The sequence below is a fragment of the Zootoca vivipara genome, chromosome 2, assembly GCF_965207765.1.
Source record: "Zootoca vivipara chromosome 2, rZooViv2.hap1.1, whole genome shotgun sequence".
Lineage (NCBI taxonomy): Eukaryota > Metazoa > Chordata > Lepidosauria > Squamata > Lacertidae > Zootoca > Zootoca vivipara.
The window spans coordinates 12,199,879-12,225,351 of NC_142584.1; the positions used below are offsets into that span (position 1 = coordinate 12,199,879).

At 49.5% G+C, this 25,473-nt stretch overlaps 2 protein-coding genes across 9 annotated transcripts in view; both read right to left on the bottom strand.

The window, feature by feature from the left end:
- SLC39A5 (solute carrier family 39 member 5) overlaps nucleotides 1-17,653 on the bottom strand; it is a 32,290-nt gene extending 14,637 nt beyond the window's left edge. The window contains exons 1-4 of one of the 3 annotated variants that reach the window (XM_060272049.2): nucleotides 7,680-7,785; nucleotides 3,706-3,774; nucleotides 2,339-2,752; nucleotides 937-1,156 (exon numbers count right to left, since the gene is read on the bottom strand). In XM_060272049.2, coding sequence (XP_060128032.1) covers nucleotides 937-1,156; nucleotides 2,339-2,752; nucleotides 3,706-3,722 — 651 coding nt within the window. In that variant the 5' untranslated portion in view covers nucleotides 3,723-3,774; nucleotides 7,680-7,785. Of the gene's footprint in view, nucleotides 1-936; nucleotides 1,157-2,338; nucleotides 2,753-3,705; nucleotides 3,775-7,679; nucleotides 7,903-17,525 lie in introns of those variants that run through there. The other 2 variants (XM_035103763.3, XM_035103762.3) reach the window with 2 other exon arrangements.
- A 6,456-nt stretch (nucleotides 17,654-24,109) lies between these two features.
- Nucleotides 24,110-25,473, bottom strand: part of LOC118079527 (inactive dipeptidyl peptidase 10-like) — a 43,182-nt gene continuing 41,818 nt past the window's right edge. For all 6 annotated transcript variants that reach the window (XM_088662917.1, XM_088662915.1, XM_035103756.3 and 3 more), the window contains one exon: nucleotides 24,110-24,799. In XM_088662917.1, the coding sequence (XP_088519043.1) occupies nucleotides 24,665-24,799 (135 nt within the window). In that variant the 3' untranslated portion in view covers nucleotides 24,110-24,664. The remainder of the gene's footprint in view (nucleotides 24,800-25,473) is intronic.

The window sequence follows — 25,473 nt, forward strand, 5'->3', positions numbered from 1 at the left end:
CTAGCAGTTCGAAAGCACGTCAAAATGCAAGTAGATAAATAGGAACCGCTACAGCGGGAAGGTAAACGGCGTTTCCATGTGTTGCTCTGGTTTGCCAGAAGCAGCTTTGTCATGCTGGCCACATGGCCTGGAAGCTATACGCCGGCTCCCTCGGCCAATAATGCGAGATGAGGGCGCAACCTCAGAGTCGGTCACGACTGGACCTAATGGTCAGGGGTCCCTTTACCTTTACCTATAAGCAGCTTAAAGAAAACGATAAACAAAATGCCCAAGATGACTGCATGGTCATGTGATTGCTTCGGCAGATGCTCTTCCCACTGTGTTGCTCATATCTACCACCATCATCACAAGGCTGAAGAAGGCTGGTTTGAGCAAGGAATGGCAATGGCACACTAAACCTAAGCTGGGTATACAGGAAAGCCAGAATGCTGTCAATTAACTAGTCCTCTCCCCACCTTCCACTAAACTTAGGGATGAGAGTTAATAGTAATGGAGCAATTTTGTGAAGTTGTTCAGGACCACAGGCCACGACTATTTCCTACAACTTTAGGATTAAAGAGGGCAGGGTTTCTGGGCACCTCCTACTGGCACAGAAACCAACCACTCCTCTCCCTGTCCTCCAATACAGTGGTACCTCTGGTTAAGAACTTAATTAGTTCCAGAGGTACGTTCTTAACCTGAAACCGTTCTTAACCTGAGACATCACTTTAGCTAATGGGGCCTTCCGCTGCCGCCACGCCACCGCAGCACAATTTCTGTTCTCATCCTGAGGTAAAGTTCTTAACCCAAGGGACTACTTCTGGGTTAGCAGAGTCTGTAACCCGAAGTGTTTGTAACCTGAAGTGTTTGTAACCTGAGGTACCACTGTATAGCCAATGTGCCTCCCTGCAGTAAGGGAATTCAGGGCAATGAACCCCTAGGTCACCCCACACTTACATCTTCATGCAGGTGATTGTAGACAGAGTGATCCAAGGCAATAACTCTCTCTAGAAGATTTAGGCCAGAGTGTCCTTGGGAAGGTTTGGAAAGGTCTTCCTTGGGACCCCCAGGCTGCTCTGGGGTTTGCCAAAAGGTAGGCTTGGTGACAGGTCTGATGTCACGGAGTGCAGGATGAACAGGTGTCTGGGTGGCATGGCCCGACTGAGGGATTCCAGGCCTGCAGAAAATGCAAAAGTCATCATCAGAGAAGAATAACATTTATGCTTTAGGTTACAATTGTGATTCAATTAGACCAGCTAAACTCCACTGACTTCTTTAAAGTGCTACAATTTAGGAGGCATGCCTTGTTTGCTGGGCAAAATACGCACCAACCGAGTGGCAACAGCGGCAGGGTCGACGAAATAACAAAGTCGTCTTCAGTATCTTTGCTTGCTTTTATTTACAATTATATATACACCACACTCCTCTACTCCATTCCTCTCATTTCACAATCCATCACCCCCCCCCATGAACATAGCTGCCAAGTTTTCCCTTTTCTCACGAGGAAGCCTATTCAGCATAAGGGGAAATCCCTTAAAATAAGGGATAACTTGGCAGCTATGCCCATGAACCATTTGGGTAGCTTAAATACAGAATTCAAAATAGTCAATTACCCAATCACATTACAGTGAGCAAACTCTACCTTCAATTATTCAAATTAGCAAAAGCTCACAGGTGTGTTAACATTCAGAACAAGGTTACAAACACACATCTCTGTGTAGCACCATTGACCACATCAGTCTTAAAGGAAAAACCTAACATTGTTAACCATCAGTTTTAAAGTCTAATCTACCACCTTTCCTCTTCCGAACGTTATCTACCTCCTTCAGATTTAATGAGCAATTCTGACTATTTCGACTGACAACGCTAAAATATTTTGAGATTTAATTAAGCATGGCCAATTGAGCCAAATTAATATTTTGCAATAGCTAAGCCAGCCAGCAAGATCGCAGCATCCTGGCAAAACAAGCCTGCGAAATCTGTTTGAACAGCATGCACGCTGCCGTTGCCAAGTGAAAAACAAAGGGATCAGATCTTCCGGCAAGATTTCAGCTTTGTTGCAAGCAAATGAGATAAGCAAGGCAAGTATTGCAAGACGTTTACTGCCCATAAAGATCTTACCTTTAATCTCCTCTGCAGTCGTGATGGAAGCACGTAACACTGACTTGTGCCGGGCAAGTGTACTTAACAAAGAGTGCTCTGCTCAGTAATTAAGAAGTAAGCTTTTCCGCAAGGCGGGTGTGGGGAACCTGTGGGATGTAGCCCTCTGCTTCCGAGTCATAGTCTAGTGACCTCAGGAGGAACGCAGGTTCCCTGCCAGAAAGCCAAATGAAATATTTCCAAGGTCAAAGCAGATTACCTGGTGGGGGTGGCGCTTTCTGCTTGGGTCTTGCCAAGGTGCTCCAGCGCCGAGTGCGAATGCAAGTGCTTGTTGTCTTGGACTTCCAGAATGTCCAGGTGGGACACATGGTCGTGGCCTAGTTCCTCGTGCTCTATCTCCACCACCTGCACCTTTCCAAGCCCCAGGCTCAGCAGCAGGCGAGTGAGGCCTTCGAAGGACAAGGTGCCATTCTCGCCATACTGCCCAAAGAGCTGCTGCAGGTAGTAGCCCTGCTCTTGGGCGGCGTCCTCAGGCAGGGCCCACGCAGCTCCATCCAACAGCAGGTCAGGAGGATCGGCCAGCACCAAGCTACAGGTGCCCTGCAGGCAGAGCACGACCAACCATGCTCTGGCCAGACGGAGCCTCAATGTCCTCTGGTCCATCAACGGGGAGCTGCAATGCAAAGGACACTGCGCTGAGCCACAGGTAGCACAGTGGAGACATTCCCTCACGGTGCTGCGGTTCTCAGAGAGACAGCCAGGCCTCTTGTCACCGAAGAGGTGCAGGCCCAGACCCTCTCCAAGTGTCCTTATTTCCCAGGGACAGTCCCAGATTTACAGAAGGGTATAGCAGGACGTCCCTATTTTCATCGGAGAAATGTTGGCAGGTATGGAGTTATGTGACCCACTGAGCCAAGGAGATGTTATAAGAAATAACTGCTCCTTTCCCCTTATGGGGTATCCAAGAGTCCTTAAGTGGGTTACCTATCGGTAGGAGAAAATAACAGAGGCCAACCAGAGAATATTGAGAAGCAAAGCAGCTAGTATAATAATTATAATAATATAATAATAATTTATTATTTATACCCCGCCCATCTGGCTGGGTTTCCCCAGCCACTCTCGGCGGCTTCCAACAGAAAAATAAAACACAGTAATCTATTAAACGTTAAAAGCCTCCCTAAACAGGGCTGCCTTCAGATATCTTCTAAAAGTCTGGTAGTTGTTTTTCTCTTTGACATCTGATGGGAGGGCGTTCCACAGGGCGGGCGCCACTACCGAGAAGGCCCTCTGCCTAGTTCCCTGCAACTTGGCTTCTCGCAACGAGGGAACCACCAGAAGGCCCTCGGTGCTGGACCTCAGTGTCCGGGCAAAACTATGGAGGTGGAGACGCTCCTTCAGGTATAGTGGACCGAGGCCTGATCTTTATTAAGCTGTTGCCACAGGGTCCTCACTCATCACACGCAGGAAGGAGAACCCTGAACAATGATGTGCAAGTCCTTATATAAACTTTTGAAATTGCCCACCCTGTAGCCCAAGACCACCCCCTAAAAACATCCTACATACATCACAGAAGAAGCAGAAATCCTGCCTGCCAGGATATCTGTTGATGGTCACTGATTGCATTACCTGGGCAGCCTGGCCATTCTTTTGTGATGGTTAATGCTTTAATTCCTGAATCCAGGTCACAGGCTCACCCTATTAATACACAAATACGCCCTTAAGGCAGGATTTGTTAAGCAAAAAGACAATGGGAAGGCTTTCCCCATTTGCCTCCCTTACTGCAGAGGAATATTTGAGGTCATTGGGAGAGTCAGAATGTCTTCAGGATTGCTCTCCTGTACTATTTCAAACACATGGTTTATATACTTAGGTATGTGTTTGCCTTGTTTATGAACATTTAATTTATATTTGGGACCTTAGAATTCAAGTTCAGCATCAGGGATAAGTAACTATACAATCTTTAGAAGACATATGAAGGCAACCCTGTATAAGGAAGGATTTTTTTAAAAAAATGTTTAATGTTTTATTATGGTTTTTATATACAGTATGTTGCCCAAAGTGGCTGGGGCAACCCAGTCACATTAGTGGAGTATATATAGTTTTATATTGGCCCTCCAGATGTTTTGGACTACAATTCCCATCTTCCCCAACCACTGGTCCTGTTAGCTAGGGATCATGGGAGTTGTAGGCCAAAACATCTGGAGGGCCACAGTTTGGGGATGCCTGGTATAGGCAAACTCTGGCCCTCCACATGTTTGGGACTACAATTCCCATTATCCCTGACCACTGGTCCTGCTATCTAGGGGTGATGGGAGTTGTAGTCCCAAACATCTGGAGGGCCGGAGTTTGCCTATGCCTGCTAGCACAACACTGAATCCCTCCTATAATAATTCAGTTTTGTCCCTGTGGGAATGTTCCAAGGATGCAACGTCTGAAAACAACCACTAGGGTTTTTCTGCAATTGTCAGCCCTAGTTTGTTCCTGTGGAGTCCGTAAAGGCTTGCTGTGTCGATTAGCAAATACCCACAAGACTGTTGCATCTGTAACTGGAGAATGAAAGCTGTTCCTAGCTGCTGGAATCCTGTGTTTCCATGCTGTTACACATCCCCCAGCCCTGATTCTTGTGTTAATTTTTAAAATTAAGCCTCATTAGAACTTTTATCCAGCTGTTCTTAGGCGGAGAATCTTTCTTCTGTTGGTTTCCCGCACATGCTGAGATCCAGTACTTACCAGAGGAAGAACTCGATTTCAGCAGGGAGCTAAAGTACATGCGCCAATCTGAGACAAAGCAGTATGCCTGCCCAGAAACATTTGTGGACACGAACAGAACAGATGGCTGCAATGCCATTATGAGCACAAACCATCATGAACAGACAACTTTTTTAAAAATTAAATACCAGGATTGTTCTGGTAGAGGGCAAGTTGACCACATCCAAACATCTTCCTTCCTTACAATGAGAAGCACTGTCTTAAGAGATGCACAAGGCTGTTAAAAGCAGGAAGCTTCCCCTAAACTTGACTCTGTCTCTGTGTGTCCTAACTGTGCCTGAAGGAGGTAGGAGTTTTATCTGCCTCCTCTCAAGCTGCGAGGTCGGTCATCACTCTTCCCATAACAATCTGTTGTGATGCTCACTGGGGTGTGTGTACGCTAGAGCCAAAAATAGATTAACTTGGCAAAATTCTCTCCTGCGAATTCTGATAACAAATATTCTCTGGGTGTGTAAATATTTGACAGTCAGTATCGCCATTTGACTTCTGACGGTTTCGCTGCAGTAAAAAAAAAAAGGTAAAGGACCTCTGGACGGTTATGTCCAGTCATGGGAGACTATGGGGTGCAGCGCTCATCTTGCTATTCAGGCTGAAGGAGCCGGCGTTTGTCCACAGACAGCTTTCCGAGTTATGTGGCCAGCATGACTCAACCGCTTCTGCCGCAACGGGACACCGTGACAGAAATCAGAGCGCATGGAAACGCTGTTTACCTTCCCACCGGAGCGGTACCCATTTATCTACTTGCACTGGCGTGCTTTTGAACTGCTAGGTTGGCAGGAGCTGGGACAGAGCAACGGGAGCTCACCCCGTTGCGGGGATTCGAACCGCCAACCTTCTGGTCGGTAAACCGAAGAGGCTCAGACCACAGCGCCACCCACATCCCCTTTGCTGCAGTAGCAGTCAATGACATCTGAGTACAGTCATACCTCGACTTACGAAGGCTTCGACTTCCGAAGAATTCGACTTCCGAAGTCAAAGCCTCCAGAAGTCTTTTAGCCGCGCACACCGAGTCAGCGCATGCGCAGAAGCGCGAAATCACTCTTCGTGCATGCGCCGTAGTGGCGCTTCGACATACGAAGACTTCGACTTACGAAGACGACCACGGAACGGATCGTCTTCATAAGTCGAGGTACCACTGTATCTAACATGAGGTCTTGGCCAGTATTTGCAGCATGACAAAAGGTCCACAACACCATTAATTAGATGTATTAAAATATATATATATAAATTTAAAAAATTGTCCAGTAGCAACTTAGAGACCAACTAAGTTTGTTCTTGGTATGAGCTTTCGTGCGCACACACACTTCTTCAGATACACTTCTTCAGTGTGTATCTGAAGAAGTGTGCATGCTTCTAAGGTGCTACTGGACAATTTTTAAATTTCTTTCATATATTTCTACTGCCTCAGACCAACACGGCTACCTACCTGAATCTAGACGTATTAAGTCATTCATTCCTTTAATCACTCAGCAAATGTATCCCTCAAATAGGTGAAAAGCTTTTACAAATAACAGCATAACCATCCAATTTTGCCATCGAATTTATGAAATTTTGGACATCAAAAACTTAAAATCCATTTAGTTCCACTTTTATCCAATATTCCATTCTACTGATATTGTTTTGAATGCAATGGATCATCAGCCCTCTTAACAGCAAAAGTTTCTGTCACTTTTAACCGGACCGCTTTCTCCATCTTCCTTGGATTCTTTTAATCCCATTGCAACTGTGAAAGGCGCCGTTATTTCCATTTTGCGAATGAGTGCCAAGGAGGCAGGGAGGGGCTTACTAAATCTCTGTGCGCAAGGTGCTCAAAATGGGATTGAAACCAGTCACACAGGCAAGCTGTTCTATTGCTTCTCAAGTGGGGAGTTAGCAGGAAACATAGGTGAATGAGAGAGAACATGTTACATTGCCTTTCAAATTTCCAGTCTAGTTAAACAAAGTTAAATTTCCAGTCAAGTTAAACAAAGTGGAAGAGGGGTTTCTATTTCCTCTCATGAGTTATAAGACCGTAAAGGTAAAGGTAAAGAGACCCCTGACCATTAGGTCCAGTCGTGACCGACTCTGGGGTTGCGCGCTCATCTCGCATTATTGGCCGAGGGAGCCGGCGTATAGCTTCCAGGTCATGTGGCCAGCATGACAAAGCCGCTTCTGGCAAACCAGAGCAGCACATGGAAACGCCGTTTACCTTCCCGCTACAGCGGTTCCTATTTATCTACTTGCATTTTGATGTGCTTTCGAACTGCTAGGTTGGCTGGAGCTGGGACCAAGCAACGGGAGCTCATCCCGTCACAGGGATTCGAACCGCCGACCTTCTGATTGGCAAGCCCTAGGCTCAGTGGTTTAGCCCACAACGCCACCTGGGTCCCTCAGGGTCCCATCATATATAGTACCTCAGTAATCCTCACAACATTCCTGGTCACCACCAACATAGCAGATTAGAGGCTGAGAGGCAGGAACCTGCTTTAGGCTACCAGTGAAAAGTTCGTGGCAGAGAGACAAGATTTTTAACCGGAAACTTCCTACTTATGTAGAGCAGCTTAAGTCATTTGCAGAGCACATGCTGTACAAGCAAAAGGAACGGTGCCTGGGAAAGACTTGTGCAGAAATCTGGAGAGAAATTCACTGAAGACAATAGTGCACTAAGTAGTCTGCTTCCTATATGGGGTTTTCCCTTTTTCTTTCAATCACTCAGCTTCCAAAGAGGCACTAACCTTGTTCGCCTTTGCAATAGTTCCAATCCAGAGATTTCACAAATCCCCTGGGAAGTTGCTGTGGAGTTCGGCAAGCAAATATCAAAGCAATAACTTTAAATAAAATTATATATGTACCTGCTCCCGTCACCGTGCGCCTTCCTGTCCAGAACACACTCTCAAAGCACCTTCCAGCCCTCAAATCTTCTGAGTTTCTGGGCAATGCAGCTTTAGGGCTGGTGTTATCCGCTTATTATTCCAAGTCGGGGCCAGTTTTCCACAGCCACACCGAGCACTAATTGAGAACGGCACAGCTTCCAGCCCAAACAACCATCTCTGCAGCATTCAGGCTTTTTAAGAGGCGCTGTTTTGATCTCATCAAGCTTTTGATCAGCCTCGGTGGTGGGTAGGCATGTTGCATTCGAGTAGGTGGGGCCTGCATAGGCCCCTCCTCTTATCAAACAGCATGTGGAGAATGGGGGCACGACAGGATTTTTTGAGACTGTTCCCGGAAATGTGGGTTGAGGGAGTGGGCTTGTGGGGAGTGGACAGCCTGTTCCCACATCGCTGGCCAAGGTGGGAAAAGGAGTTGCGTAACAGAAATGTGACTGTACATATGCACACATAAACACAAATACTCTGGGGTAAAGGCCCATTCAGAGGCATGCCAAATCACGTGATGATAACCATGTGCCCCGCAACCCTGCAAAGTAGGTCAGGATAGTTATCTCCCATACTGCAAACTGGGGCCGCCTAGAGGCCACCCAGTTAGCCAGTGATAGAGGAACAGTCTCTTTGGTTGCATGCACACCATAGATTTAAAGCACACAGCTTTCCCCAAAGAATCTTGGGAACTGTAGTTTGCCCCCCTCACATAGCTACAATTTGCAGCACCCTTAAACTACAGTTCCCGGGATTATGGGGGGGGAGAGCAGCTATGTGCTTCAAATGTGTGGCGTGTGCACTGCTACACTTGTTGTTGTTTAGTCGTTTAGTCATGTCCGACTCTTCGTGACCCCATGGACCATAGCACGCCAGGCACTCCTGTCTTCCACTGCCTCCCACAGTTTGGTCAAACTCATGTTTGTAGCTTCAAGAACACTGTCCAACCATCTTGTACTCTGTCGTCCCCTTCTCCTTGTGCCCTCCATCTTTCCCAACATCAGGGTCTTTTCCAGGGAGTCTTCTGTTCTCATGAGGTGGCCAAAGTATTGGAGCCTCAGCTTCACAATCTGTCCTTCCAGTGAGCACTCAGGGCTGATTTCCTTCTGAATTGATAGGTTTGATCTTCTTGCAGTCCATGGGACTCTCAAGAGTCTCCTCCGGCACCATAATTCAAAAGCATCCATTCTTCGGCGATCAGCCTTCTTTATGGTCCAGCTCTCACTTCCATACATCACTACTGGGAAAAGCATAGCTTTAACTATACGAACCTTTGTTGGCAAGGTGATGTCTCTGCTTTTTAAGATGCTGTCTAGGTTTGTCATTGCTTTTATCCCAAGAAGCAGGCGTCTTTTAATTTCGTGACTGCTGTTACCATCTGCAGTGATCAAGGAGCCCAAGAAAGTAAAATCTCTCACTGCCTCCATTTCTTCCCCTTCTATTTGCCAGGAGGTGATGGGACCAGTGGCCATGATCTTGGTTTTTTTTTATGTTGAGCTTCAGACCATATTTTGCGCTCTCCTCTTTCACCCTCATTAAAAGGTTCTTTAATTCCTCCTCACTTTCTGCCATCAAGGCTGCTACACTACACTACCCCAAACCAGCTCTTCCCATCTAATACAACATATATTAGCACCCACCTGACCAGCCAATTTGAAGAATCCTAGAATGGCAGATTTGAAAGGTACCCTAGAAGTTGCCTAGTGTAATCCATCTGTGCTCAGAGCGATTACAGCATCCCTGACCATAGGCAACCCGCCCTCTGCTTAAATACCACCAAGCAAAGGAGAGTCTACCACCTCCTGAGGCAATCTGCCCCACTGTTAAATAGCTTCCAGCGTGAGGGTGTTTCTTCTGAGGCTTAGCCAAAATCTGTCTGCCACAATTCCCAGGCATTCTTTCCAGTCCTGCCTCTTGAAGCAACTGAGCAAGTCTGCACTTTCTTCTGAATAGAAAAAAGCCCCTTTTTCACCGAAGGGAAGGGGTGATATTAATAATAATAATGATAATGATAATAATACCCAGCCCATCTTTCTGGGTAGTCCCAGCTGCTCTGGGAGGCTCCCAACAGAATATAAAAACAATAACAAAACATCAGGCATTTAAAACTTCCCGCTATAAGGCTGCTTTCAGGTGTCTTCAGAAAGCCGTATAATTAACCTTCTTGAATTCTGATGGGAGGGTGTTCCCCAGAGTGGGCGCCTCTGCTGAGAAGGCCCTCTGAGAAGCCCTCAACTTAGGGCTGCCATATTTCAAAAGGTGAAAATCAAATTTTCGAGCTATTTAAGAAAATTCAGAACAAAACTAGACTTCCAACATGTGTTTCCATTCGTCCAGATTTTCCCCAGACACTTCAACGATTTCTGTCCGAACACTGCTTCCGACTGCCGTATTTCGGCTATGCCTGGGAAATTCCCGACGTATGGCAACCCTGCTGTAACTTCACTTTTCACAGTGAGGGAACCTCCGGAAAGCCCTCAGAACCGGACTTCCGATGGGCATGTCATACCATTTCGAGGGTCTGCCTGCCTCTTCCTGCTCTTTTAGATGCAGTACCCATTTTGTTTCACACCACACTCCCTGTGACAGAAGCTTTGCGACCGACCGGTGGCTATGGCACTTCCTTAAAATTCCAAATGTGCCCTCTGGCTACTGTAAGCCTTAAAAGCATAGTAAGAGCCCTGAGGGATTAGGCCAAGGGCCTGTCTGGTTCAGCTTTCTATTCCCACAATGGCCAATCAGATGCCTATAGGAAGCACATGAGCATATAAGGAGCACATGAGCACAATGTCCCTCTCCTACACACAACCCCTAGCAAGGCTACACTGCCTCTCATACTGACAGCAACATGTAGCCATAATGACTGCAGCCTTGCCTTATCTTCCACAAATCTACATCCATTCCTTGCTTGTGCTTCCTAGATGCAGAGCCGGCCCACCCATGATGCGGGGTGAAGCGCCTGCCTCAGGCGGCAGAAGAGGAAGAGACGGCACTCTGCCCACCCACCCAACTGCTTCCACCTCCCTTCTGGCCCAAAGGGTTGCCACTCGTCTCCCCCACCTCCAGGCGGAGAAGCAACATTTTGAGGAGCTGCCGCCAAATTCGGCGAGAGCCAGGGCATGGGATGGCAGGGGTCAGGAAGCAACCGTCTCTGTTTCACCTTAGGTGGCGAAACAGGACAGGTTGCCCCTGCCTGGGAACACCCGATTTCCCAATTTGCAAACAGAATCCTGGACTAGATTAATCTCTGTTCGGATGCTTCTCGTCTGTTTCTTATGCCCTCCAGGGTGTTTTGTGTGGAATCAGGGGGATTCCCTGCTCTTTGAGAGAAAGATAACAACTGTTAGAGAGGGCCAGGAGTACAACTTGTTCTTGATAGACAATTTTGCAAGCCAGGTTGTTTTATTTGGGGAAGTTAATAGTTGACCCAGCCGGGCAGAAACTCAGAAATGGCGAGCTCCTTTCCTTGCCAAGCAGGATGTATTAAAGGTCAATTTCTGGATACAGCAGTATGTGAACACATAGTACCAAGAGAAAAGAGAAGGTCTGGGGAACCGGGGAACAAGTGAGTCCATTTCCCAGAGCTGTTGCAGATTTGTTTGGCAATATATGCCCCCACTCTCAGATTATTCGTACCCATTCAACAATGCAGTTAAAGGATCACCAGCTGACAAGTAGCTAACTGGAAATCTCATTGTGCCCATGCTGAGGGGAATTATTTTACACAACGTCGGAAGCAAAATGCCCAGTCTTGTTAACAGAAAAGCCAAGAGTAAATAAGGTGTCGGGGAGATGTGGGGATTTGCCCGAATAAGAGCTTTGCAGCTGGAACTAAATATTGCAGGACTAGTGCTATAATGAGCCACGTTGTATGCATGTAATACATTTAAATCACATGACTTCTCCCAAAGAATCCTGGGAACTGTAGTTTGCTAAGGGTCCTGGGTGTGTGTGTGTGTCATACCATATATGCCACCATCTCTTTCAAGGCAACGGGCATTACCTCATCCTTCGACACTGCATTCTGACAACACAGTCAATGCCCTCTGGCAAGATTGTAGGAGTTAGGACGGGCAAGGTCTAAATAGCATGTGGTTGGCCGTACCATTGCAAGCATCCTGCCTCCATCCTCGGGTCTCAAAAGTGGAAACTGATCTCATAAAAACAGACCAGGCTGTGCACCATAGCTGCCAAGTTTTCCCTTTTCTCGCGAGGAAGCCTATTCAGCATAAGGGAAAATCCCTTTAAAAAAGGGATAACTTGGCAGCTATGCTGTGCACTGGATAGCTCCTCTGAATTTGGATCAAATACGGCAGGGATGTCCAACAGGTCGATCGTGATCTACTGGTAGATCCACTGGGTCCCTTTCCTTAGCGTTGCTAAAATCAATTCCAGCCCTGCCCCCTCACCCCGCCCTCCATTGTTGCACAATCTGCAGAACAGAAGACGGAGTTTACTGAGTGAGGCTGTTTGTTTCCCCAGCAATTTGTTGGTGAGTGGTTGTTCCTCATTTACCCACCAAACCCTTAAAATCGGGGCTTTCCTCCTCCCTAAAAAAAAGCTCAAGAACATTGACCTGAACCCCAAAAAAACGGGGGTAGATCACTGCCAGTTTTTAATTCTGTAAGTAGATTGCAGTCTCTTGGGAGTTGGCCACCCCTGAAATATGGCATCTGACTTAGCAGAGAGTTGAAGGACATTCTCCTCAAAGAACCTTGCACACTTATCACTGCAGCTGTTCAAGCACTCCAGCTTCTCAGCCAAAGACTGCAGGTCCTTAACAATTTTGCTCTGCTGGGTGGTTACTGTAAAAGTTAAACTTCTCTGCTGCCTTCGCCACCATGTGGGAGGCACAAATATGCACTCTTAATCTTTGCGATGAGTTTTCCACCATTCATGCTCTAACCATCATCCAGCTTGCTCCAATGTCTGAAGCTCTCTGGAAAATTGGGGGGGGGGCATTGCAGGCTATGCAACTTCAGAGAAATCAGGAGCAACTGTGCTACTCGCCCTTCTACTCTCACCATTTCACAGTGAGGCCAGGGCTTCTTTCGCAGTTTCCACCAGAAAACGAACCCCTATCCCTCCAGAGAGACAAAGCCACCACCAGTACTCAGAACATCACCATAAAATGGCCTGGCTGTGGCCATTGTCCCAGGGTTCTCCAAAATGACCCCTGAGATGGCCTCCATACAATATTTCAGCATGGAAAGTATTAACTACCGGTGTTTGGGTTAAGTGAAGGTGGTGGCACACCAGAAAAAAACAAGTCCACGTTGGGAATTTTGTCTGACTATCGCTGCCATGTGGAGACTAAGAGATGGACAACAAAGATGGACCTGAAGTTCTCTCTGCCCTTTCTCTGTTTGATGTTGCGACTGTAATCGTCAATCTCAGTTGTTACTTATGTAATTCCATACAATTTATACGCCTCTTGATTGTTGTTGTTGTTTAGTCGTCTTAGTCGTGTTCGACTCTCCATGACCCCATGAACCAGAGCATGCCTTGGAAACTCTCGCTTTCTTCTCAAAGCTTCTCCTGTTTTATGTCCATGGAGTTTTCTTGGCAAAATACTGAAGTGGATTGCCAGTTCCTTCTCCAGGTGGATCACATTTGGTCTAAACTCTTGGGTGGCCCTGCACGGCATAGCTTCTTGGAGTTATTCAAGTCCCTTCGCCAAACAAGACAGTGATCCATAAAGGGGCTCTTGATTGAAGGAAACCTCAAACTGGTTTGATTTGAATTGAAGTTTTGTTGATTATGATAATTTTAAACCGATAAATTAAACGTGGGGGCGTAAAAAGAATTCAAGTTTCAGGCCATAATAAATGACATGGAGTTTGGAAACGAAAGCTTTCCTCTTTAGAGGCATTGTAAAATCAGCAATTCCTCCTGTCTTTCATAAGATCAAAAACCAAATCACAGTCCTGGGTCTTTGTTCCCTAAGAAAAACAACTGTTCAGCCAGCACAACAGGAGTTCGAATCCAAAAAGTACCCCAAACTGCCAATACCAAGGTTTGACCTCTGCCTTTATATTAGTACTTCCACATAAGAAGAAGAAGAAGTGTGCATGCACACGAAAGCTCATACCAAAATAAAAACTTAGTTGGTCTTTAAGGTGCTACTGAAGGAATTTTTAAATTTTGTTTCGACTCAGACCAACACGGCTACCTACCTGTAATTAGGAAATACTGTATGACTGTAGAGGAGAACTAGTAGAATTTGAGAATTCTGGTAGCAATGGGGCGATAGAAATACTATAATTAACTGCCTAACTCCTGTAACGAAATGATGCTCACCGAGTAAAAATGACAAAGGAGACTTGCACAAGTTGTGACCGTTAGCCAGGTCTGATGGTCCACATAGGGGTCAGGAAGCCTCCTATTTTTGCTGACCATGTGGCACCGACCAAAAAAGGGAGCGAGTTGTTAAGCCCAGGATAGGGTGTAATGTATAGCTAAAGGGCTGCATTTAATAGGGGGGGGCACAAGCTGTGCATGCCAGTTCTAAATATCATGGCTATGTATATTGGAGGCAATACACCTCTTCTATGCCAGTTGCTGAGAATCTCAGGTGAAGAGAGTTTTGTTGTGATCATGTCCTGCTTACAGGCTTCCCATAGGCATCTTGCTGGCCACTATGAGGAAAGCATGCTTGACTAGACAGATGTTTGATCCAGTAGGGTTCCTTTTAACAATTTAAATCAGGGTGCCTCCAGACTGTCTCTGTTTTGCTTTTATCCATGGTTGCGTTTTTTTGGGGGGGGGGTGTCACATTAGTCATACATTAGATCTCAAATGCCTTGGCTCCCGAACAAATCAGCTCCTGAACGGTCGAAACCCGGAAGTGAAGGTTCCGGTTTTCGAATGTTCTTTTGGGAGCCGAACGTCCAACACGGGTTCCGTGGCTTCCGACTGGCTGCAGGAGCTTCCTGCGCAGCCAATCGGAAGCTGTGCTTTGGTTTCTGAACGTTTTGGAAGTCGGGCGGATTCTGTTCGACTTCCAAGGTACGACTGTATTTCAAAAGGACAGTATTCTCCCTTGGTCACCCTCCTCACTTCCCTCCCTCCCTCCCTCCAGCCTCATGCACTGTTTTGCAAGACAAATTCAAGCACAGACCAGAACTTTAGGTTTTCGCAGTAAATGTGGATTAAAGGGCTCTGTTGGCTGGGTGCAACAAATCCACTTCCAAATAGAAATGAATCCTTTTTTTCTTTTTGCAGTTAAGAAAGTGACTGGGAAACACATTGAAAAGTGTGGAACTGCTCGTTTTCATACAACCACCTAGCAAACAAATCAGAACGGAAACTCAGTTAAGACCAGATACAAGGCCTCTCCATTGAGCATTCATCCTGACTTGCACAGTGATTGCATACTTTATATCTGGTCTTTATTCAGCATTTGTTCCGATTTGTTTACAGGATAGTTACACGACAATGAGCACGCGGCTCATGCAGGCCTCAGACGTATCACTTGGACCCACCAAGCCATAACAGCATTTGGGAAGCTTAAAAAAAAATATTATTGAGCAGATGGCTGGTTGGCTAATACCAGCTGATCCATGTATGATTGTGAGTCACTTGGAAAACGTTGCTGAAGCTTTTGATACAGAAATGTCGACAAACTTACTTCACCGCTACAAAAATCAATGCTTTATTTTATAGGAGAAGAGCTCCTCCCCCCCCCCTCATTGCATGATTTTGTAGGATTTGTAGGAAAGTAACTGAGTATGGGGCAAACGACATGTGAATGCAGCACACTCCATTGAATTTGTATAAAGTGGTGGTGGGGAGCAACATAGCAAATGGGAGTGTTGAAACCTTCCCCTGCTCACCCTTTTTGCAGAACGCCCACTCTAACTGCCACTTCAAATCACCATGCTGTATATACACATTTATTTTATTTTTTCCCTCATAATCATATATATTTCCTCTAAGGAGCTCAAGGCGGCATACATGGCGGTGCCCCCCAAATTTGATCCTCACAACAGCCCTGTGAGGTAGGTCATGCAGAGAGTTGGCAATTGGACTCAAGGTCACCAAAAACCAAGCAACAACAACCTGCATTATAAGACATGCATCAGCAGCGGAGAGAAGGCGGCTGCCCCCAGGGATGTGGCGCGGCACTGGCGCACGTTCTGGGGGCGTGGCGCGCCATGCACAGGGGCGTGGCGTGCGTTTTGGGGGCAGGGCGTGCATTTTGGGGCAGGGCGTGTGTTCTGGGGGCGGGGTGGGCAGCCGCAGTGGCGCCCCTGGGATCGCCCCGCCCCCACTGCCCCTATCTTCCTATGCCCCTGACATGCATCATGTTAACACCCGTCTTTATGGCCTAGTTTACACATACAAGTTTGCACACACCTGAATGGGCCATCACAGCTCAAACCCAACGCTTTCCCAGCAGAGTTTAGTTGCCGTAATCAGCAGCCAGGTCTCATGCAGAAAAACCAGCTGTTCTGCACTTGATAACTGGTAGCTGAATGGGTGAAATAACTCCTTTGAATAGCATTGGCGGAGACGATATGAATGTTGAGAAAGTAAGAAGAGAGCAACAAAAAGAAAATCAGAGATACTGGGTTTGTGGTTCAATACATGCACAGTGGCAAAGAGGCAGAGGCAGGAGGATGAGAGCAACACAGAAAAGAGTTTAACGCAGGTGACCATTTTATTAGCTACTGCTTCCATGACCTGGGGAAGAAGCACTGGTTTTCAAATCAGTGAGGGTGTATATGATTTCGTAGCTTCAACAAATATAGCCAAGATCAGCCAGAAAACCGCAAACCACTTGGCGGGGTGGGTGGGAGGTATCAGCCCCTAGCACTCCCCCACTGCAAAAACAAACCCCAAACCCTTAGCCAAAAATGATTACACCAGGAGAGACCTGAGAAAAGTAATATGCGCAAACCTAAGGCTGAAACTGCACTAATTCAAAAAATGGTATATAAAGCCCCCTGCCCACCTCACCATACAAGTTCTTTATGTCTTCCAAGCTGGAAAGTTCATGCAATTGATTAGTTTCCCTAGCATCTTTCTTTCCCTCATACGTGGGGGATCAAAAGCTTGAGGGCTGCTTTTTATTTTATTCTTAAGGAACTTAAAACCCACATCCCCCAAATCCGGTGCGGCTTTCAGGAAGAAACGTCAAAGGAGAGCAAGAGTTTCTTTTTGCAATGGGTCTCCCTCGGATCTGAATGCAATAAAAGGAAATCAAAGAGGGTAAAATGGAGCACAGGGGCTCCCAGACCTTTCTAGGGTAGGGAAAGCCGGAAGGTGCTGCTTTCCTCACCTCTGCCAATTAGGATATGAGAAATTGTACTCGCTGGAAATCTATTTTCTACCCAACAATTGGAAGTTACAACCCCCACCTTTGTTTGCAGAGATAGGATCCACTGCAAGGCTTGCCAAATCTAAGGAGTGCCATGAATGTGCAATGGGTGAGGTTATCTGTTTGGGGCAGCTGTCCCACAAAGGGTTCTGAGAGTAATAACAATTTATTATTTATACCTCGCCCATCTGGCTGGGTGACCCCGGGGAAACCTAATGGGGCATTCATTTGACAGAATGGTTCCTCTTCTGACATCTTTATCATGATAAGCCACAGCTGCATGGATTGAATGGCGCTACGGTTTGGGATTCCTCCTAAAAGAAATAGCATTTCTTTCTAAAATGCCAGCTTGAAGGGATGACTTTTAAGAAATCTCCTTTGGGTTTCCCCAAAGAAAAGTCGAGTATCCTGAGCAAATTTTGGGGTGGTTGCACATGTGTGTTTGGAGGGCGGGCGAGTGGAGCCTGCAGCTTGCGAAATATTTAAACTCTACAAGTTACCTTGTTTTGTCAGCTTCTCAGGTGGTTGGGAAGGCCAGGTGTTGTTGCTCCTGGTGCTCGAAGGTCTGGCTGCCTGAATAGCTGCAAGGGTCAAGGGTCGCTGGGGCTCTATCCAACTGCTGCTCGATGGACCTGGGAGTGGCAAATAGGAGGCAGGCAGCCCGGGGACCAAGGAGGAGTTTGGAAAGTCAAGGGGCTGTCTGGGAATTGATGGCTACAGCTCAAGGGTGCAGGAAAAATAAAAGGCTGAATGCAAAATGTCAGGTTGCCACCCCCCTGGACCCGCAACCTTTGTGCCTTTCCTTTGAACAGCAGCCTGCCGTAGGGTAAAGATGGTGTGTGCACCATACATTTAAAATACAAAAAAAATCCCAATTTGCTGAGGGTGGTGGGAATTATAGCTGTGTGCGAGGGGGAAACTACAGTCCCCATGATTATTATTTTTTCAGGAAACCATGTGCTTTAATTGATTTTAATTTGAAAGTATGGTTGTGCACACAGCCAAAGTGTCAGGAAAAACTTTGCAAAAACCATGCAAAAGTTCATGGGGAAGCAGGGTTTCAATTGAGAACATTCCTGGCTTACGGTTGTCTTTTTGCAACAACTACACAATATAGCTCGGATGGTTAGAGCAGGGTGCTGATAATGGGGTGGCTGCATATTTCTGCATTGCAAGGGTTGGACTAGGTGATTCTCAGGGTGCCTTCCAGCCGTACAATTCCTTGATTCTATTATTCTACTGCTTCTCCACATTCGTGGAAACTTTGGGGGAAAGAACGGTGAAGGATCTTTAACAAAACTGCTGGTCCTTGCAGGGCTGTATGTACAAAAGACTGGGCGGGAGGGGGGGGGAGAATTCTGCAGCAAACGAGCCCAAACTTTACTCTGTTGCAATAAAAGCTCACACGACAGGAGTGACTTCGAATAGGTTTGCTCACATTTCATAGCTCATTATGCTTCTCTGCTACTCTTTTGCATGGGCAAAGGAATACGTAAGGCATATGGAATAAATAGCCACCATCCCTTGACCACTAGAAGTCCCTCTCCTGGCTCTGGGATTCGCATGCACACGCATACATTTTAAAAAAACTGTCCTCACAGTCCCAAGGGGTGGAAACTTGTTGGGATTTTGTCACAGTGGCCGGAGTGGACTACTTCAGAGTAACGACGCTACGCAGCTCTGCATTTTATTCTTTTATTGGTGCTGCGTATTTACAGTGCTCAAGTCATTGCTATTTACACGGAGCGATGTTGTCAGTCGGTTTCAGAACCTCCTAATGGCTTTTGGCGCGTCTTTCTCCAACACAAAAGCTTTGGCAGACCCATCCTCTTGCCCCTCCTCTTCCTGCGTAATTCTGGAGTTGGGGGGATGGGTCTTCCCCCCTTACTTGCCCCTTCCTGTCCCACCTGGGACCCTGGCTCCTCTACCTTGCCTGAGCCTCGGACACGACTTCCTGCTTCCCCACTGGAATCGGAACTCTCCCTGCTTTCCCCTTTGCTCGGGGACGGGCTTGAACTCAGGAGGGGAGGGACTTCGCGATATCCCCTGTCCCTCACATCCACCCCCCTCCCAAGCTCTCCTTCACCCCTCCCCAGGCCCCCCCCCATGTGTCGGTGACGACTGGAAGCCTAAAAACTCGGTGCTCTCCGAGCCCGTTGGTGTGAACACCTCCCCCCAGTCCTGCGAGCCCCCCCCTTCCGCCTGGGAGGACGGGAATCCCAAAAAGTCCGTGGCGTCAGAGCTGGTGGGGGTAAAAATGTTTTGCCAATCTGCTCCTTCCTCTGACTGGGTGGATCTTGGCGACACCCATACCTCATCCTCTGGTTCCTCAAACTCCGCTTCCCAGCGCCATGGTGAGCTGTTCTCCCGTGCCTCCTCCTCCTCCCCCTCCCTTTCCATGTGCCAGGGCTTGGGTCTGTGGGGAAAGAGGGCGTGAAATTCTTCCACCAAGAATTCCTCCTGTATCTGAGTGGCGGGAACCCATTCATTCTGGGACGGTGGAGCATCCTCCCATGCCATGAGGTACTCCAGGCCCCCCACCCCCCACCTTGAATCCAGGATGGCCGTGGCCTCATTGAGTTGCTCCCTGCTTTCCCTCTCCCCCCCTCCCTCGGGGGTTTGTTCGCTGTCTCTGAGCCTGCTGCTTTCCCTGTACGGCGACAGCAGCGATCTATGAAACACTGGATGCACCCTCATGTCCTCTGGCAGTGCCAGCCTGTATGCCACCGGGTTGACCTGTTGCGTGACCGTGAAGGGGCCCAGCCATTTGGGTGCCAGCTTTTTGCACCTCCCTCTGGTGGGAAGGCCCTCCGAGGACAACCACACCTTGTCCCCCACCCTGATGACCTCCCCTTGTCGCCTGTGGCGATCTGCCCCCTTTTTGTACGCTTCCTTGGCCCTCTCCAAGTGTTCTCTGAGCTGCTGGTGCACCGTCTCCAGTTCCTCTGCCCAATCCTCAGCCTGTGGGCCCTCCTCCTCCTCCTCCCTCTCCCTCTCTGGGAAAGATCTGAGGTCGCGCCCGTAATTGGCCTTAAAGGGCGACACCCCTGTGGAGACGTGCACTGCATTGTTGTAGGCAAATTCTGCTAGTGGCAAGCGATCCACCCAGTCCGTTTGCCGCTGGCTGACGTAGCATCTCAGGTACTGCTGCAGAATGGCGTTGACCCTCTCCGCTTGTCCGTTGGTCTGCGGGTGTCTAGCCGTCGACAAGCTGACCTCCACCTGCAGGAGGTTCATGAGCCGCCGCCAGAACCTGGAAACAAATTGGCGGCCACGATCCGAAATAACCCTTAAAGGTAATCCATGCAGTCTGAAAATGTGATCAACAAACAGTTTGGCTGTCTCTTCTGCCGAGACTGCCCTGGCACACGGTATAAAGTGACACATTTTGGACATGAGGTCCACCACCACCAACACTGCAGTCTTACCCCTGGACGAAGGCAGATCTGTGATGAAGTCCATGGACACCACTTCCCACGGCCTGTGTGGTGTGGCTAAGGGCTCCAGCAACCCTGGTGGCGCTGCTCTGACCACCTTCGCCCGCTGGCAGGTGGTACAGCCCCTTACATAGTCTCGAACATCTTCCCTCACCCCTGGCCACCAGAAGTGTCTCATGACTAGGTGAGTGGTCTTGTCCCTTCCAAAATGCCCCGCTGTAGGGTTGTCGTGCATCTGCTTGAGGACCGTACGTCGAAGCTGGGTGGTGGGTAGGTACAGCGCACCCTTGTAGAAAAGCAGCCCTCTGCGTTCTGCAAAGTCTTTTGCCTGCTCCCTCCCCCCTCTCAGTTCTCTGAAGATGCGGTTGGCAAATTCATCCGCTGCCGTCAGTGCTGTGAGTTCTGCCTCGCTCACCACTGCTGCTCCGCAGGACCATGCCGACGGGGGGAAAATGTGCCTTGGGGCTGGTGGCGCCTCCTCCTCCATGTACTCTGGCTTGCGGGAGAGGGCATCCGCCCTGACATTCTGCTCTCCTGGGATGTAGTGTATGGAGAAGTTGAAGTTCGAGAAGAACTCCGCCCACCGTATCTGCCGCTGGTTGAGCACCCTGGCAGTTCTCCAGAACTCCAGGTTCTTGTGGTCTGTGCACACCTGGATGGGGTGCTTGGCGCCCACCAGGAAGTGTCTCCAGTGCTGGAACGCCGCGTGGATCGCAAGAAGTTCCCGATCAAAAACTGTGTAGTTTCGCTCGGGCTGGGTCAACTTCCTGGAGAAGAAGGCACAGGGTCTCCACTCTCTGTTGGCGTCCAGTTGCAACAAAATGGCGCCCACAGCCTTATCAGAAGCATCTGTTTCAATGCGTAGGGGCGCGTCCTGAACCACGTGGAACAGGTTCTGGTCTGAGGCGAACACCCTCTTGAGGCTTTCGAACGCTGCTTGCGCCTCTGGTGTCCACCTGAACTTCTGCTTGCCTCTCAGGCAGTCAGTGATGGGAGCCGTAACTCGAGAGAAGTTCTTGATGAACTTCCTGTAGAAGTTGGCAAAGCCTAGTAGGCGTTGGGCATCTTTGCGCGTCCTGGGGCTGTGCCAGTCCAGGATGGTCTGCACCTTGTCCTTGTCCATTGCCAGCCCCTTGTCTGACAGCTTGTAGCCCAGGAAGTCCACCTCCTTGGTGTGAAACTTGCACTTCTCCAGCTTCACATACAGGTGGTTCTCCTTCAGGCGCTGTAACACCTCCCTGACGTCCTTCACGTGCTGCACTGGGTCGTTGGAGTAAATAAGGATGTCATCCAGAAAGACCAAGCATTTCCTGAAGAGTAGGGACCCCAGGACGTGGTGCATGAAGGCCTGGAAGCATGCTGAGCCCCCTTGCAACCCGAAGGGCATCACCAGATATTCAAAAGAGCCCAGAGGCGTGAACATCGTGGTTTTCCACTCATCGCCTTCCCGGATCCTGATCAAGTTGTACGCCCCCCTCAGGTCTAGCTTGGTGAAAATCTTGCCTCTGCGTGCCGCTGTCAGGAGATCATCCACTCTGGGCATGGGGAAAGCCACTGGCTCTGTCACCGAATTCAGCCGTCTAAAATCCACCACAAGACGGCGCTGTTGCGTGTCTTTCTTGTCCACCCAGAAGACCGGGCTGCCCCCTGCTGCCTTGCTTTCTCTGATGAACCCCCGCTTGAGGTTCTTGTCGATAAAAGCGCGCAGATCCTCCAGTTCCTGGTCTGACATGGCGTACAGCTTGGCTGGGGGTATAGTTGCCCCAGGCACCAGGTTGATCTGGCAGTCAAAAGGCCTGTGTGGGGGCAGGTGGTCGGACTCCGCTTCACTGAAGACCTCCTGCAGGTCCCAGTATGGTTTGGGTATCGCCTCACCCCCTTTGACGTGCATGGTGGCCACCGTGGCTATCGGAGGCCCCTCCCCTGGTTGGTGCTGCATGCAATGTTCCAGGCAAAAGTCCGATCCAAAAGTGATGCATCTCTGATGCCAACTTATGGAGGGGTCGTGGCGCGCCAGCCAGCTCATGCCCAAAACGATTGGGGGGTCTGAGATGGTGGTGACGTTGAATGCCAGTGTCTCTGAGTGCCTTCCAACCGTCATTCTCATGGGGGGGGGTTTGATGAGTGATGGCCCCTCCCAGCAGCTCTCTGCCGTCAATGGTTGCCACGTGCAGAGGAAAATCCAGCTGCAGAAGCTGGATCTGGTGCTCTTCTGCAAAGTTTCTCGAGAAGAAGTTGGCTGAGGCACCACTGTCAATTAGGGCGAGGACCGTCAATGGATAGCCATTTGGGAGCGTGAGCGTCACTTCTAGAACCACTCCTGCTCTGGGAGGGGTGGGCTGGCTCTGCTCCTCTCTGTGCGGGTGGGTGGGCTGGGGCTGTTGTCTGCTGACTGTGCCTGGCTGCCGCCCCTTGTCTCCTGCAGCCAGGCTTTCCCGTTTCCCTGCTGTGGTGCTGCGTCAGTGGGGGAGGGCACAACCGTTCCCGCCTTTCCTTGCCACTCCCTGCGATGTGGGCAGTCTCTGACGAGATGCTGGGGGGAGTTGCAGAGAAAGCAATTCCCACCCCTTCCCTCCTTGCGTCTTGGCGCCGCTGGGGTTTGAAAAGCCCGCGCGCGCGCGCTATCAATCTGCATGGGTTCCTGGTCCTGACTGGCCCCAGGCGTGGCTTGAAAGGGTTGTTGAGGGAGTGGCTTCTCCTGCGACCGTGGGAACCAAGCCCGCTTTGCGCGCGTTGCTTGCTTGTCGCTCCATCTGGATTCCTGCCTCACCCCCACCGCCAGAGCCGCTTTGCTCAGTTGATCCATATTACTGGGCTTTGGACCTCTCGAGAGCTCATCCTTCACCTCCTCATGCAACCCCAAGTAAAACGCCGCTTGCATTGGGGCAGACTCCAGATCCCACCCCAATCTGTGCACCAGCATGGTGAATTTCGCCCAATACGCGCGAACTGTCATATTTCCTTGGCGTAAATTATGAAGTTCCTCCTTAGTCTGGTCCATATGACTATCGGACGAATACATCGTTTTCAAACCTTCTAGAAATAGTTTGACATTCTTCATGCAAGGATTCCTTGTTGCAATTAACGGTCTTAGCCACTCCCTGGCCGCCCCTGTAAGGTGCTCCACAATAAACGCTACTCTGTGCTCATCATCAGGGAACTCATCGTGGTGCAGCTCAAGAGCATACACAATCTCAGTCTCAAAGCCCTGAAACTCCTTCGGGTCTCCATTGAACTTGCTTACTAGGGTCCCGGCTCTCCTTCCTGGCAGCACTTGGACTTGGGGTGCCCCTCCCGCCTTGTTTTTCTCTGCATCCAGCTTGTTTTGGAGGTCTACCGCCACCGCCCTTAAATGCTGCTCTTTTTCCTGGAGCTCTCTCACCTGTTCCGCAAGTTGTAGCCGGTCGTCCTGGACCTTCTTAGTCTCCTCTTTAGCTGCCTTCAATTCTCCCTGCGCCTGCAGCGACAGCTGTTGCAGTTCTAGCTGGGCTTGCTCAGCGATCTGCCGCCACTTCTCCGCCTCTGACACGCTCATCCCGGCAACTCCAAAGTAGCCCAAAAATGATTAGGAGGTTGCTGTCACAGTGGCCGGAGTGGACTACTTCAGAGTAACGACGCTACGCAGCTCTGCATTTTATTCTTTTATTGGTGCTGCGTATTTACAGTGCTCAAGTCATTGCTATTTACACGGAGCGATGTTGTCAGTCGGTTTCAGAACCTCCTAATGGCTTTTGGCGCGTCTTTCTCCAACACAAAAGCTTTGGCAGACCCATCCTCTTGCCCCTCCTCTTCCTGCGTAATTCTGGAGTTGGGGGGATGGGTCTTCCCCCCTTACTTGCCCCTTTCTGTCCCACCTGGGACCCTGGCTCCTCTACCTTGCCTGAGCCTCGGACACGACTTCCTGCTTCCCCACTGGAATCGGAACTCTCCCTGCTTTCCCCTTTGCTCGGGGACGGGCTTGAACTCAGGAGGGGAGGGACTTCGCGATATCCCCTGTCCCTCACAGATTTTTTTAAAGTGAAAGCAGGGGTTCTTAGGAGGACGTGATCAGCAGCACCAAACAATGTGCTCAATGCAGAACACACACACACAAAGTGCAGGTCCGTGGGATGTGCAAAAGTGCTGCCATGAGTTGCCAGCACAGCAAAGAAAACATCAAGTGAAATCAGCAGCGGCTGGTGATCCTCACTGGAAAAAAAACACTACGGGTCCTCATCTTCCTCAGATAACAGATGTGAATGCTTTGTGTCCTCAAAGCAGCCCCGAAAGAAGGAGAAGAGGCTCTGGCTGAGGTGGTGCTGGGTGGACTTGAATGTGTGGCCTTCATCTGGGTAGATCTAGGGAACAGACACCAGAAGGTTAGGGATGTCTTCTTTTTTTATTCTATAGCACCATCAGTTTGGCACAGCGCTTTAACGCAATACAAGGGGGACCTTACAATCGACAATGTTTTCTTGCACTCCTGGGTAGGCACACATGGAAAACAACCAAAGTCAGGATACCTCCATGCATCTTTTTCATTACGGCAAGGGCGTACCCACCATGCGGCAAGTTAGGGCAGCTGCCCTACTCTAGAAGCAGGGCTGGTGGGCAGAGGCGGAGCACAGCCCGGCGGAGTGCGAGTTCGCCATTCCCGCCGCACCGCGCCGCACCCTCCCTCCAGCTCCCCGGCGCGCCCTCAGGCAAGGCCAAGCGCAGCGGGGAACCAGGGAGCGCGGCGCGGTGGGCGGGAACGCCGAACTCGCGCTCCGCTGGGCTGGGCTCTGCCTCCGCCCACCAGCCCTGCTGCTAGGGAGGGGCACAGCCCGGCGGAGCGCGAGTTCGCCGTTCCCGCCCGCCGCGCTGCGCCCTCCCTCCAGCTCCCCGTCGCGCCCTCTGGCAAGGCCAAGCGCGGCGGGGAACCAGAGAGCGCGGCGCGGCGGGCGGGAACGCTGAACTCGCGCTCCGCTGGGCTGGGCTCCGCCTCCGCCCACCAGCCCTGCTTCTAGGGAGGGGCACAGCCCGGCGGAGC